Source organism: Lampetra planeri, chromosome 18, assembly GCF_965212315.1.
Source record: "Lampetra planeri chromosome 18, kcLamPlan1.2.h2, whole genome shotgun sequence".
Classification (NCBI taxonomy): domain Eukaryota; kingdom Metazoa; phylum Chordata; class Hyperoartia; order Petromyzontiformes; family Petromyzontidae; genus Lampetra; species Lampetra planeri.
In genome coordinates this window covers 7,810,474-7,825,045 of record NC_136124.1, presented here as the reverse complement: position 1 = coordinate 7,825,045, position 14,572 = coordinate 7,810,474, and the positions used below count along the sequence as shown (strand labels likewise).

The 14,572-nt window shown below is 55.0% G+C and overlaps 1 protein-coding gene across 1 annotated transcript in view; it reads right to left on the bottom strand.

The window, feature by feature from the left end:
- LOC144723738 (pyruvate carboxylase, mitochondrial-like) overlaps positions 1–14,572 on the bottom strand; it is a 65,828-nt gene that overhangs the window by 12,003 nt on the left and 39,253 nt on the right. Inside the window, 8 exon segments of the mRNA XM_078602672.1 lie at positions 2,024–2,043; positions 4,121–4,229; positions 4,468–4,712; positions 5,932–5,985; positions 5,988–6,143; positions 7,414–7,490; positions 7,582–7,689; positions 7,691–7,727. Coding sequence (XP_078458798.1) covers positions 2,024–2,043; positions 4,121–4,229; positions 4,468–4,712; positions 5,932–5,985; positions 5,988–6,143; positions 7,414–7,490; positions 7,582–7,689; positions 7,691–7,727 — 806 coding nt within the window.

Genomic DNA, 14,572 nt, shown 5'->3' with positions numbered 1-14,572 from the left:
CGATAGAGCGTGCGGACATTTGCGGACGCGCCATTGAGCAGCGTTCGGCACGAGGGCCGCGCTGCCGTTATTTATGGCGCGTAACAATGGAGTCTTCCTCGGCGCTAGAGCCATAAACAAAGTCTCAGCAGAAGCGCCGGCGACACCGAATCCATCAATCACCGCTGACGGCTCACCACCGAAACGGGAGGTGGCGGGCCAGCGGGCGGCCATGTTGGCGCACCGCGGGCATGGAGACGGGGGCGGCGCTACGGCGAGGAGGGAGAGGGAGCAGGAGACGAGGGGGGGGGAGAGGAAAAGTGCTTTCTGGAAATATCCTTAGTAGCCTCCTTTGCAGTGATGATCATGATGATGGCGATGACAATTTAAAAAAACTCAACACACCGCGTGAAAGCTTTGACAGGCAGAGGCTGACGGCAGTGTTATCGGCGAGTTTTAGAGTGGGCGCTGCAAGAGAGAATTTTCGCGGCGTTTGCCTAAATCCTTGCAACAGCCGGCAGCAACAAACACTCTGCCTGCGACGGTGCAAGCTGGGTGTTTTTTTCCTGCACGTGACGTCGTGCGGTGTGACCCAATTACGTTCCGGTCACGCGCGCCGCTGTCGCCTCCTTAAACAACGCACGCCATCGAGCCAGATCTGCGCCACCGGCAAAAAAATCACGAAGCCGACGCCATGGGCAGGATTCGACGAGAGAGAATTAATTAAGATAGCGCGATTTGACTCGGGGCTATGGCCGCGATCCGCACGCGCCACGGTTTCCACGAGAAAATCCGGCGTCTCGTGCCCGCTGCACGTAGCCGGTATCACCTCGCCACTATAACACTGGAATAATTAGTGTTAATGATCCGTAGTGGTATCGCAATGATCCACCGTCATCTAAGGAGATCTAATGCTATATAAACTCCGTTTAATTAACGGTCCAATCGTTAAGGGTCCACGGTGAAGTGACGCGACACCATTGGGGAGCTTGCTTGAGGAATTTTATGGGTCCTTTAATATGATTGGGAACTGCACAGCACCTCTGTACTAATTGAATTATCGCCCTATTATAAGCGATTTGGTTGACTGCAACAGATCTCTTTATTGCCGTGAACGTGACGCACTTGGCAAAAAATTATAATTAAAAACTTCCTCAAAACGGTGACCGAGTTTTTGACCCAACGAGCACTAGCGGGCGAAGGGCCGCAATAATTGGTATTTGCCTCGATTGGCTTCGAAAACGAATGACGGGACGAGGCCCAAGACGGCAACGAGAGGCGGATGTCAGTCGCCGGTTCGGTCGCGGCGCTCCATCCACGTGCGTTTAATTCCCGTGCGTAGAGACAAACCATTAGCAAAACGCTGATGCAGCGGCAGCGGCCGCGTCTAAATATAGGTCGCCACAAGCCCGGCGTAATGTGCTTTGTTTGCGGGAACGAGCAGCGGGCCTTGCAAACGACCCGCGAGCACTCGTGGCCGCCCGCGGAAAGCCCCGTTCGTCTTCCCGCATCCCCTTGTGGTCACCTTCAGTGTAACCGATAGAACGCGTCCCAGTTTATAACGCATTCTGACACCTCTTTGATGTGTGGGGGATACATAAATTAAAATGTAATTCATAGTCGTTTCAGAGATTTAAAGAATTACCCTACATTGCAAGTGTTCAATAAAGCATGCCAAGTGCATTACTTCCAGCTCCGGGCTTGTACGCAGGGTGATTTATGAACGATCTAAGGACCATAACGGGTGCCATAAAAGGCATTATATGTGAAACGGTGAATGAGACTCATGCGGTCGACTGTCACTCAATGTAATGTCTACAGCGGCGTTGTTTCCAATAGGAAAGCTTGCCAGGCGTTATCCCCGCGCAGGCACAATTACGCCGTGACGGGCGTAGAAAAAAACACGCATCGCAGAGAGCAGAGCGTTTGCTGGCGAACGAAAACTCGCAAATTGAGCACCGGCAAGCTCCCGCCCCGCGTGCGCCGCCAGAGCGGGATGACACGGGGCTCGTCGCGAGTGACCGGCTGGAGTGCAGGACGCCACGACCCCTCCGTGGGTCACGCGCAACAGGAGGGGCGGGAGCCGGAGCCGCCCTCCTCTGCACGCTCTGCAGGGGTGATCGATCGACTTGCCCGGCACTGCTTAACAGCTATAAGCGTTGTCCACAAGTCCTCGGTGAGGTGGGGGGGGAGGAGGTCCTGACGATTGGGTCGACGAACGATTGCGCCGCGCCGGCCCCCCGCACGCATCGTGAGCGAGGGGTTCAACCAGCTGGGGGACGCGCCGCGCTCACGGCTCACGACGAGGTGGGCGAGCGCCCACGCAAACGTGAACCCCGGCGATGGCTCCCGCGTCGGCCCGCGAGCCGTCGGCGATCCACCGGCGTCGCCCACGCGCTCTACCGCGGTCCTCGTGTCGCAAACGCCGCCCTCGCTACCCGCAGCAGTTTGTCCGATTTCGTGGTTTTGCGTTCATTTGCGCGCGTCACGTGCGTCCGTGTGTGCGCGCGGTCTGTGGGCAGGCGGCGATCGCTTGTCCGCACGAGAGAAGTAACGTGCGCCTCGGGGTAGACGCGTGCGTATGCTAGCATTGTGTGGATTTATTATACCCATCGTAGAGCGTTTACAGCCTTCGGTGGCTCAGCATCTGCATCACCTTTCACAACCAGTTGTTCCCCGCATCCATTTAGTTACACGGCATCCGGAGCATGGCATCTACCGCTACGACCCATCGCTCACGCCAAACTAAAACCTCGGGGATGTGGAGGCGACGCCACGCCGCAATCCGTCTCACGCCCTCTCTGGCCGTCAATCAATCTCATCCCGCTGGCCATCGTCCTCCTCCTCTAGCTGCGTGTCCTGCCCACGCCCACATACGTTCTCTAACGGTCAATATCGTGTTCACGATTCGCGCTTGGCTCCCTGACCATGCGCTCCGGTCTTTCCCAACAGTGATTCCAAGTAAACGCCTCTCCACGCTTCTCTGCGTACGCTTCGTCTGCTGCTTACGTTTTGTTTGGGTCACTGTCCCTTGCCCCGGAGGCCATCGCGGGTGACGCGCAGCCCAAATGATGCAGGCAGGCCGGCGTGTCGCTTTCCAATTGTCAAATTCAGCCGTCCGGCAGCGCTCGACTCATCTTAGACCCAGCCAGTTTCATAAACACGAGCACTGCTCTTTGTCGTTGTTGTCGTTGTGGTTCGCCGTCCTCATCGTTGTTAAAACAGAGCGGCCACGTCGCCACGCCGGCGGTGCACACGGCCTGACCGACGAGGCACGCGTTTACCCAGGGGGAGAAAGTCATGGAGGGGTCCGCTCCAAACACCGTCATTTCCATCACTCGCGCAGCGCGCCTCGCTCCGCCGCGCCACGGCACCGCCCAGCCTCCACCCCGACCCCCACCCCCAACCCGCTCCCTGCACTCGCCAAATTGCCTTCACTCAACAGAACACCGATAATAACGGAGCGCTCCCATCACTGCCCGCCAGACTCACGAAAGTTGATGAACGTCCCCCTCCCGTTCCGTGTACTCGTGAAGTTGCCCGAGACTCCTTCTGGGCACAACACTGACAAATTAAGCCCACGTGTGCAGCGCCCAGAAGCGTCTACCCCTTGAAGTGTAAGTAACCTCGCGGTATTGTGGCTTAGAAGTCCCATGACAGGTTATCAATAATTCATAACGCGCATCCCCGATACAGACCTTGACCACTGCCCTCATCCTAGGGGCTCGATACGAGCCTCCGCCGAGTGAAATGACAACGAGAGTATTTGGGGACGCCGTGTGGCCGGGGATACTTTGCCCCGGGCTCACCAGGTGATGCGCGCAGGCTCCGGCACCCGCGCAGGCACCACGGCTACCAGCAATGAAATGTCGCACCGCTAAACCCGACTGCTCGCACACAACGGGTCCTTCGGTGTTCTTGGCAGAGGGCTCTTGCCGGTGGCACTGGGCAACTCGGCAGCATTTGTTTAACTCCGTCGACGAGACGCAGAAGAAAAATAATACTGCATTGTCAGTCGTAATGTTATTAACCGGGCCAGTCTGCTCAGCGGTAGAGCGAGCATTCCTCAATCGGAAGGTTGAGGGTTCAGATGCTGGATGGGAGTTGGACGGAGCGTTGGACGGACTCTCACCTTGCTGCGCAGTGGTGCCCTGCATGAACTCCACGACGGACTTGGGCAGCGACACCTCCTGGCGGGTCAGGCCATTCTGCAGCGCGAGGTCGCCCACGATCATCGACAACGGCGTCACCTGCGGCCGGGCGGTGGGGGGGGGGGGCAGCCACGGGGGGGCACAACGAGGGTAGGGGGGGGTGATGGCGGTGCGTTCTGGCAGCTCACCGGCGGGAGACTCGTGCCTTATTTGCAAGGACACAGGAAAGATTAAATAGTTTACACTCTGCCGTGCATGCAGGGGCGTGTGCAAGCGGCGTCTGCAAGCGGTGCGTGTAGGGGGCGCCTGCAGGGGGCGCGGGGTGGGGGGGCGGCACCTTGATGAGATCCCCGAGCAGCTTGTTAGCATCGGCGTAGGCCTTCTTCACCTCCTTGAACTTGTGTCCAACCCCCATGCTGTGCGCCTGGAAGTGCAAGTTGGTGTACTGGCCGCCGGGGATCTCGTTCTCGTACACGTCCGAGTTGCCCGACTTCATGGTGGCCGTGCAGTCAAAGGGCGTGTACAGCTGGCGAGCCACCTCCCAGTACTCGCTGTAGTCGAACACATTCTGCAGGTCGATGCCTGCGGGGAGTCCGATCCGCGCCCGCGTGTTATTGAGCCGGTACTGGAAATGACGGCGAGCGCTCCGCAGCGACCGGGTCAGGATAAGGGTCAGGCCGCACGTCTCCTGAGCGACGAGGGAGGTTGCACGCTCGTCGTTCGTTGGCGGTGAAGGCCGATTCGTGAGCAGTCAATCCGGGTGAGTACAATGTCCACCCCCCCCCCCCTCACCATTGCCCCGCTCATGCTTTGCAAGATTTTTAAAGACAGAACACGGGTGAGGGGGCAGTGAGGTGGTTCAGGAGATTCATCCCATGTCAAGAGCACTGAGCTGGAACTGCTGAGATAAAACTGAGTTCTCGAGTGTAGTGGGTTTCATAGCCTTGGCCCGGTTTACTCATGCCTGCTGATTAAAAAAGCCATGTTATTAAAAAAAAGAAAATCTGTTAATTTGGAAAAATTCCAGCTGTGGAATAAAAATGTTCAGTTTGATTGAAGTGTGATGCAGGCATATGAAAGTCATTGCTCTTGGTGTTGTAAAGAAGCTCCAGGAGGTTCTTCAGAAGTAGTTCAGTGCTGTCACCTTCCGGGAGTGGTGGTGGTGGTGATGCACTGCTCCTCGCGACACATGGATTTCTTCATCTCATAGATGCGTGCACAATTGGAATATAATTGGCATTTAAAAAAAACACAAATAAAAAAATATTCGAGGAGCGTGGGCGCTCAGTCGATAAGCACTTCGACTTGAGAAGCAAGAAGGAAAAGTCCTGCAAAAATACAGAACGGATAGCAACTGCGCACGGTCTTAATGAGACTACAGCAGCCAATTAAAACAGCACTTCAATCGATAAAAGAGCACCACCTACGCGCGGTGGGCAGCGCCGCGTCTCGCTCTCCGCACACCCCCCCCCCCCCCCGACACTGACGCGCCTTTCTGCCCGTCCAATACCTGTCCGGTGTGTTTGCAGCTTGTACAGGCATCATGCCTGACATCTTTCACTCCGCATGCGGACAGCTTCTTCACAAACTCAGGTCACGAGGTTCATCGCGCAACGCGCTAACCACTGCGCAGCGACTCTATCCAGCTCCTGAACAAGCTTCGAGTGTGCGCAGCTCGACATTGGACAACGTGCCAAACGACGCACGGCACGACCCGGAAACTCAGAGAGCCACCTGCGAGGCGGTGGTGGTGCCCGCCCGCCCGCGTCCGCCCCGAGCCGCGCACTCCTGCCACACCCACCCGTGTCGAGCTCCGTGCCCTGCGGCGAGGCCACCAGGGCAGCCCATGCCGGGCCACGTTCACCACGTCCACGGCGGCCTCGGCCGCCACCAACACGGGTGCGACCCCGGCGCCCGCCGTGTCGTGAGTGTGCACGTGGATCGCCGTGCCCGGGTAGTGCCCGCGCAGCCCCACAATGTCCGTGGAGTTGTGGTGAGCGGTGAGGGGCGAAGCTGTTCATGCCACCATCACACCTCACTGCCAACGCTAGATACCCTCGAACAGATCCCGCAGCTGACATACAGTCGCCACGTGACCACTGAAATGTGGCCTAGCAGTCTCCCACCACCTAGCCAGAGGCCTTCCCCTTGGTCGCCGGACTCATGGCGAGAGCCTACCGAAGCAAATTGTCCAAACATCCCAACATAGCATCCTCTCGACAAACGAAACCTGACGCTCAGTGCGGTTCTCTGAGACTAATCAATTTACGTCGCTCTTGTTATAATCATGATGATTATCATCACCTCCGAAGGTATTCCTAGACACGAAGCTTTCCGTTCCGCATGGCCTCTTTAAGTCATGAAGGGGCCCAGCCTGCTACCGGCGCCATCGGCTGACGTATCACCGTGCCAGGGAACGCACGCAGCGCTTCCATGGCAGAACCAGGGAGAGTTTAAAAGCGGCAGCGGACCCGCTCAGCCCATCCATCTCGTGCCACCACTGGGATCAATAAGCGGACCGGCACGGCTCACACGCGTGCCCCCGCAACACGGCACAACATGAATATCCAAATGAGCCACGGGGCAGAAAACCGACTCTAATTCCGCCAAAGCGCGCTGCGCGTAAATAAATCAGCCGGTCCAGCGTCGGTGGGCAAGCGAGGTAAATTGCCAGATGCGGTGGCAACTCTCCGCGTGAAATAAATGTCTCCTAAAATCTTTGTTGCGCCTGGATTTATGCGTCTTGTATCAGTTTCCTGCGAGAATATTTGTGGGTTTCACGTAGCTTTGTTCTGCTCACATCATGTTCCCTGCGTGCCTTCGCCGTTCTGATATAAAAAGAGCCCCAGGTTACTTATTCTGGACTGCCCAACTATAGTTGTACTTGTGAGATGCTCCCCAGATAGTAATGTTCTATAAAAGGTAGGCACAACACTTCGAGAATCCTACACTTATGATATATCTTGCATTACTCGTGAACCAGAGTGCCACATAGTGCACGTCAAACTGCAGTATCATTGTAAAGACTCAACTCGCTCGTTAACAGCAATGCCCCGATACGAAACGTCAACAATAGGCGATGTTTTGAGGGTCCCGTCACTTTGTCATCACTGATCACCGTCACCTGACTCCGGCTAACCGCCCCATCGCCCGACTGCGGGCGAGGGCCCAGTCACCCGACCACAGCTAATCACCCCATCACCACCTGTCCACAGGCGAGCTCCCAAATCGCCTGACCACAGGTGAGCGTTCCCCCCATTCAGCCGAAGCAAGCAAGGCCGACGGGGCTTGCGCCCGCTGTGGTCGGTGTTCATCACGGGACACGCCGCGGGTCCCGTGATGCACACGTTCGACGCGCGCCTCGGCCCCGCGACAAAAAAACTGACGGCGCACGGCGCCGGTTTATCTTGCTGCCACCACGAGGGGCGGGGGGTGGGTGCGAGGCGCTCACTCGAAGGCGGAGTTGTCGGGGTAGTTGGCGTATCCCACCGAGTAGGCGCCACGCAGCAGCATCTGGAAGGGCACGTTGGGAATGACCTCGCGCATCTTCTGAAAGGCGCTCGTACAGGAAGCGCATCGCCACGTCGAACGTCGCCTCTGGGAGGTGGCAGAGGGATGGGAGGGCGAGGCAAGGCAGGGGGCAAGCCAGCCCCGGTGTTAGCGCAAGCCTTCTTTTCTCACAAATATACACATACACATACGGCCAGTTTGTATAGCCACTGCAACCCGCCCGCACTGGTCAAATATCCCCTGTGTGCCAGTGCAAGTGGTTTGCACAAACGTGGGAGTGTAGAAGTGCAGTACAACAATGGATTTTGCTGCACTGCTTTCCACACAGGCCTTGGTCATAAGCTGACGTTAATGGGTGGCGTAGAGAGACGCGCGCGCTGCAGTCGCGGCGGTGAAAGGTGGCGGCTGTCCCTTGGCCAGGTCGGATATATTTGTATCGCTGCACTCTTGATACCCACGGCCCCCGTGTGGCTGCGCGGTTTGCTGGGCCCTCGCCTACACGGCCCCCGGTGTCACATACCGAGCGTTCAGATACCGAGAGTTCAGATACCGAGAGTTCAGATACCGAGAGTTCAGATACCGAGAGTTCAGATACCGAGAGTTCAGATACCGAGAGTTCAGATACCGAGAGTTCAGATACCGAGAGTTCAGATACCGAGAGTTCAGATACCGAGAGTTCAGATACCGAGAGTTCAGATACCGAGAGTTCAGATACCGAGAGTTCAGATACCGAGCGTTCAGATACCGAGAGTTCAGATACCGAGAGTTCAGATACCGAGAGTTCAGATACCGAGAGTTCAGATACCGAGAGTTCAGATACCGAGAGTTCAGATACCGAGAGTTCAGATACCGAGAGTTCAGATACCGAGAGTTCAGATACCGAGAGTTCAGATACCGAGTTCAGATACCGAGAGTTCAGATACCGAGAGTTCAGATACCGAGAGTTCAGATACCGAGAGTTCAGATACCGAGAGTTCAGATACCGAGAGTTCAGATACCGAGAGTTCAGATACCGAGAGTTCAGATACCGAGAGTTCAGATACCGAGAGTTCAGATACCGAGAGTTCAGATACCGAGAGTTCAGATACCGAGAGTTCAGATACCGAGAGTTCAGATACCGAGAGTTCAGATACCGAGAGTTCAGATACCGAGAGTTCAGATACCGAGAGTTCAGATACCGAGAGCTCAGATACCGAGAGCTCAGATACCGAGAGCTCAGATACCGAGAGTTCAGATACCGAGAGTTCAGATACCGAGAGTTCAGATACCGAGAGTTCAGATACCGAGAGTTCAGATACCGAGCGTTTAGTCGTCGCCAAACAGTCTCGTGGAGAACACGCGCCGTGGGCTGGCACCGCCGGGCATCGCAAAGACCTCGTAAAAATCATTCACGAAGGCTAAACAACTACTCTCTTAGACTAATGATACATTAAATAAAATATATGTACAAATGACTGAGCTCGGTGGAGGAATCTGGAAAGCAATCCATTATGATTCTGAAAAAAAAACGGTTCGTGCAAAAACAACATGAATATTTAAACATGCTTCCAAAGTAAAAAAAAAACGGAATGCATATTTTTTTTATCTACGTGCCATTGAATGTTTGCAGTGTACAGTATAAATCAGTGTGGTTACGGAGAAGCGTTGGCGCGATGCTGAGTGGGGGGTTTAACCCCGACACGGCTGGCGGGACCTCGTGTGGATGTCGACCGTCGTCAGCAGATTCAAAGACCGTGACCTGATGTGAGGGGGGCAGGGTGGCGGAGAGGTCGGAGTAGTTCCCAGCGGGCACCGCTTACATCCTCCGTTCGAAACCGGGCAAAGCAGCTGTGCTTTAACCAGGTTCGCAAGAGGGGTTTCGGTTGGGCAAATGTTAATATGAGAATAGGTTTTTCCCCTTTTGTCTGGCAACAAAACAGGTGTTAAGATGTTCAAACACCAAACTGAAACCTTTTACGAGGAATCATGTGTGCATTAACCACAATACTTGTGGTCAGAATGCAAACAAAAAACGTACTCTGATAATATATGCATTGTCTTTGAAATTGATTGATCCACACCAGAGACAGCTTTCTTTTGAACCTAGTCTCAAAACGGCATTAGATACAAATGTTAATATTTATGTGTATATATGTGTAAAGATATACATTCACATCAAACGCTCTTTTGCTGTGTATTTAGTATTTTCAACGCAATACACAGTGTGACGTCACGGCACGCGGACGCCACTTTCGTCTCCCGTGTCATCACGACTCATAACGGGGTCAGCCCCATTCAACGCGGGTTCTGAGCGGGTCTTCTTCTTCGTTCGCCGTGATGTCTCCTTCATAAATTGCGTCGTCATGCGTCGTACGGTCTCTGTTCTGGACGACCACAGTCGCACACTAACTGGAGAGTTTTACATTTTCCATTTGTGCATCAGGTATCCGCATCTACTGCCATGGTTTGTGCGGATGCAGTTCAGGGTAGACCGTGAGATTTGTGGAAGGTCAAACCCAGGGAACTTCTGCGCTGGGTCTTTCACGAGGCGTTTGTTTTTGAGTTCCTTTGAACAAAGCGGGTGCCACCGTGAGAGAAGCGGACGCCCGGTGGCCCAGTTATGGAACCGACGGGGAAGCGTACTCTCAAAGTGGGTGGCCGGATTGCGCTGGGCCCGGCCTGGCTCAGCACGGTCGCCCGGTGGTCGTGCGCACGAGGCGTGGGACAGTCCTGGGCCGTAAAGCACGTCAGTGGCGTCTCGAACATGAAAACTCGTACAACATGACAAACGCCTCCGTAACGTCAATCCACAATAGTTTGACTTCCCTGCTGGACGGAGGCCTCCCTCCCCACACCCCACCCCCGAGTCCGGCTGAGACACTACTCGCCGCTGGTGCTAGCTGCGTGCCACCAGGTAAACTTGCTGTTCAAACAAAAGCTGTGCTCGCAGCACCATCAGTGCCTTTAGAGGCATGTGTGGGAATACACTCGCCCGAGCATATGTGTGCATGTGTGTGTGCGTGCGTGTGCGTGCATGCGAGGAGCGGTGGCGTAGCGGTTAGCACGGTGCGCTACGAACCCGGTGACACGGGTTCGATTCCCGCTCACGGTCAACACCACTTGTGAATATCTGAACCAGTCCTGGGCCTCCCCTAGGTCGTCTCAGCCTCAAATGAGTAATCGGTGCATTGTGTAATCATTGTGCCAGCCTTCATTGATGCATGCTAACAGCACTTGCTCCAACAGTTTGTTAAGACTATACGGGGGGGGTCTTTGTTTTTGTGCCTAGGCAACATTGAAGAGGGGGAGGTGGTGGCAGCAGTTAGGATTTTGAGACAGAATCCGTCCCCTTCCGCATGCAGCTTCTTTCAAGACCTCACGCCCAAACTGCGAAACCAGGGCCCCGTGTGCCGCCTGCATTTTTAACAAACCCCGCGCGCCACCGTATGCCCGCAATGGGTGGCATAAATAATGCATCTGCATGGCGGCAGTGGGCGTGTATGGAGTGGCAGCACAATGAAAGGTCGTAATTGGGGACTGGGTATCCACAGATGGAGTAACGGTGGGGAGTGGCTCCTCAAGAGCTGGATCCCCAATTTTGTGAGTGCTACAAGGAATAAAAAATTCTCCAGGTCTGCTAAACCCTAATGAGATAATTGCATATCTGCGGTGCACAGAACAATGCAGAGATGGAATTTGTAACTCGACTTAATTCACTTTCCCCAACTCTCGTTTCTGTCACGTTCCCCCCAACTTCGTGTTCATTGTGCCACTGGCGACGGCTCGTGAAAGGTGTCGCGGAGCACTGCAAGAGGACGGCCCACAAAAGTAGATAGCTCAGAGCTACCTCCGAGGTCCCCGCAAGTGATCTCTGGTCCACACAATTCAGGCCAGCATGACCCTACTGGCTCTGCGTTTGAAAGTAAGATTTGTGACACGGCAATGTGCTGGAATTCATACGAAATAAATCCAGCGCCAAGTGTAATGTCACGTTTTTCGTGCAGTCATCAGAGACCATCGACTCACAAAATTTGAGAACCCGGTTCTTCAGTCATAGTTGGCTGCCTGGATTCAAACCCAGGATCTCAGCGGTGCCAGCTCAGCGGTCTGACCTCTGAGCCACTCTGCCACATATTTTAATCACTTCTTCAAGATGCGCAATAGGAATTTGAGGAGGGAGGGAGGGTTGTGTTTGTTATCTTTCCGCGCGACTGGAATCATCTCACAGCGCACCGAACATGATTGTGCGATGCTTACCTTTGCGAGGACACATTCGTTCATCGCAATAAACCTGTCACGTTCAACCGAGTCACACACGGCGCAAACCGCGCTCGGCGACTTAGAACGTCCAGAGTGACTGGCACCCGCTTGCGCGATACCAACGAAAAGACGAGAAGCCGCACGGAACAAACGACATTGCCTCGGCCTGGCCATACGACAAGAAGACTCGCTTCATAGTTCGTGGCCAGCATACGCATCCTCCCCGGCGTTCCCCAGCGCCCCACAGAGCTCCCCAGAGCTCCCCGGCGCTCCCCAACGTTCTCACGGCAGCCGAGAGGCAGCAGAACCCCGCGGTGGCGGGACCCATCCGCGTGTCGCAGGTTGTCGGCTTCTCCGCGAGGTTCCGCGCGCCGCGAAGCGCCCGCCGCAGCTCCGCATCGGCGGTTTTGAGAGAACGAAAAATGAAAATCAATCGAACAAAAAAACATGGGGCCCGGCAACGGAGCGAGGGTTGTGTCTCTCGCTGATGAAACGCATCAAATGCAGACCCAGAGCGAAACGAGGAAGATTAAAGCGCGTTTAACTCTCGCCAGCGAGTCCGCGGCGCGCGGCTGCCTCAAACACCGCCAGTGCCCGCACTTCCAAGGCAAAAGCGCAAAGGCAAGGCCGCATCTGATGTGATAATACAATTCATTACACGCTCCTCTGCCAACGAATGCGCAAACACACTTTAATTGCCTGCCCGGACACAAAGGGCCGTGCGCAAATTTGCAATCTCCATTAGGCATAGCCGCGCCCGCCTGTAACGCAAACTTGCCAATTTGTTTCTAGGAAATGATTTCAGCCGCCACCCCCGCCCGCCAACCCCCCGCCACCCCCCCCGCCCCGCAACCCCCGCCCTCCCACAAAAAGGCAAACTTTTATTCTTAGATGGATCAACCGAAGGAGGACAAGATGTCAAAGGTCAAGTTCCATCGAGTTCATCGTGGTGAACATGTCAAAGGTTGAACTGCGGACGAGGGCAGGAGTCCAGCAGCGGCTTCAATCCCTGCAAGTCCACACGTGCACTGTACGCGCGCACTGTACGCGCGAATCCACCGCCAATGCCTGGACTCCCCCGGAATCCCGTTTCATTTTCCCCAGACAAAAAAAAAATCCGAATAGCCGTTCATCGCGTTAATTATTATGCAAATCATGGCCTATTTGAGTTATATTTTGGTGCGTTACATTTTTGGCGATCTCATCAAGAGCATGGGTGCTGTAAGCACACACTGCACATGAGCAAACACGCACAAAGTTACACTTGGTTTCCCAGCTACTTAAAAATAAAACCTACAGTTCATTGCCTGTTAATCGTTTTATCACAAACAGAGATTCTTTTTTGTTCTTCTTCTTCTTCCCTCAATTGAGCACGATGACACTATTAAGGGGAATTAACATAAAATGTCACCACTTGTCGGCAACCGCGATAATGAAAAATTTCTGGAAGAGGCAGCGGAGCGAAGACTCCGCATTAAAATTTCATAGGACGACTCTGCCAGGGCGCTTGCCAAGGCCTCCCCTTGGCGGGATAATGAGAGCCAGCCGTGGCTTCGTGGCTCGTCAGCTGACAGCATTGTAGACAACAATGAAGCCGCCAAGTGATAGCCGGCACCAGATGAAATTTGCATCTCCATTTTTTCCTGACGCGGTGCCCTCCCTGCCCCCGACACTTATGCCCCCCGCACGTTCCTCCGTCTCGCGCACGCGGGGGGCATTACGGCTGCTGCCTTAACAACGGAGATTTGCTTCAATTGTCTAAATTCGTGAGCACGGTCATGGGCGACCGGCCACGAGCAAGAAAACTGAAAGCCGCTAAATTAGCACGAAATGATCGTTCGTGGTGTGTCGCCATCCTTGGACTTCAAGAAGATAAATTGGCAAAAATCTGAACCCCTCGGACATCCCCTCTTTGCGTCTTCGTAACAGAAAGGCAACGAGCGACTGCGGAGGCCACGTCCGAGCGAGTGGGCACCTGCCCGACACCACTATTGCGCGGCAAGGCTGAAGATTTCCACCGGGCTTCTTCAAGCTGCGCACGTACGCAGGCCACTTGCCCCGGCACTGAACCCGGTGCTCTCCCCGGCGTGGCGGCACAACCCAAGCCCTCCGCGGCACGACGGCGCGAGCCGCTCGCGTGCTCGCGTGCACGCGCGCTCGTTCTGCGCAGCTACGGGAAAGAAAATCTGCGGATTGGGCGGAGATGCGCGGCGGAAGAAAAGGCGGGGGATCAATATGAAACCGTGCGCGGAATCAGATTCCCACAAATGCCAGCGAACGACGCCCCTGACTCCTCTGCCTCCGGCAATCTCCAGATAAGACGGCAATTATTCCGGGATTTTAGATATCGATCAAAATTCTCGGGCTAAACAGGTCCATTATCCCAAAGCAAGGCCCACACACACAGGACGAAGGAACCCCATGCAAATAGCTCGCCGGGGTACTGCCGGGCTGGACAACGAGCGGTTCGGCGTGGCGACTGGCCGTTCTTGATCCACGCGCTGAAACTTCCATAGGAATTGGACAGAGCAGGGGCGCGGCGGTGAGTGCATCGACTCCCGGCCATGTCGGTCGAGAGCGATATCAAAACCGGTCGTCGGGAATTGAACAGCTCTCAGCTAGCAGAGCGAAATGTCGGACATCATGCTGAACAAAGCTGCTGCTGCTGTTGCTATGGCTGCTGCTCCAAAGTT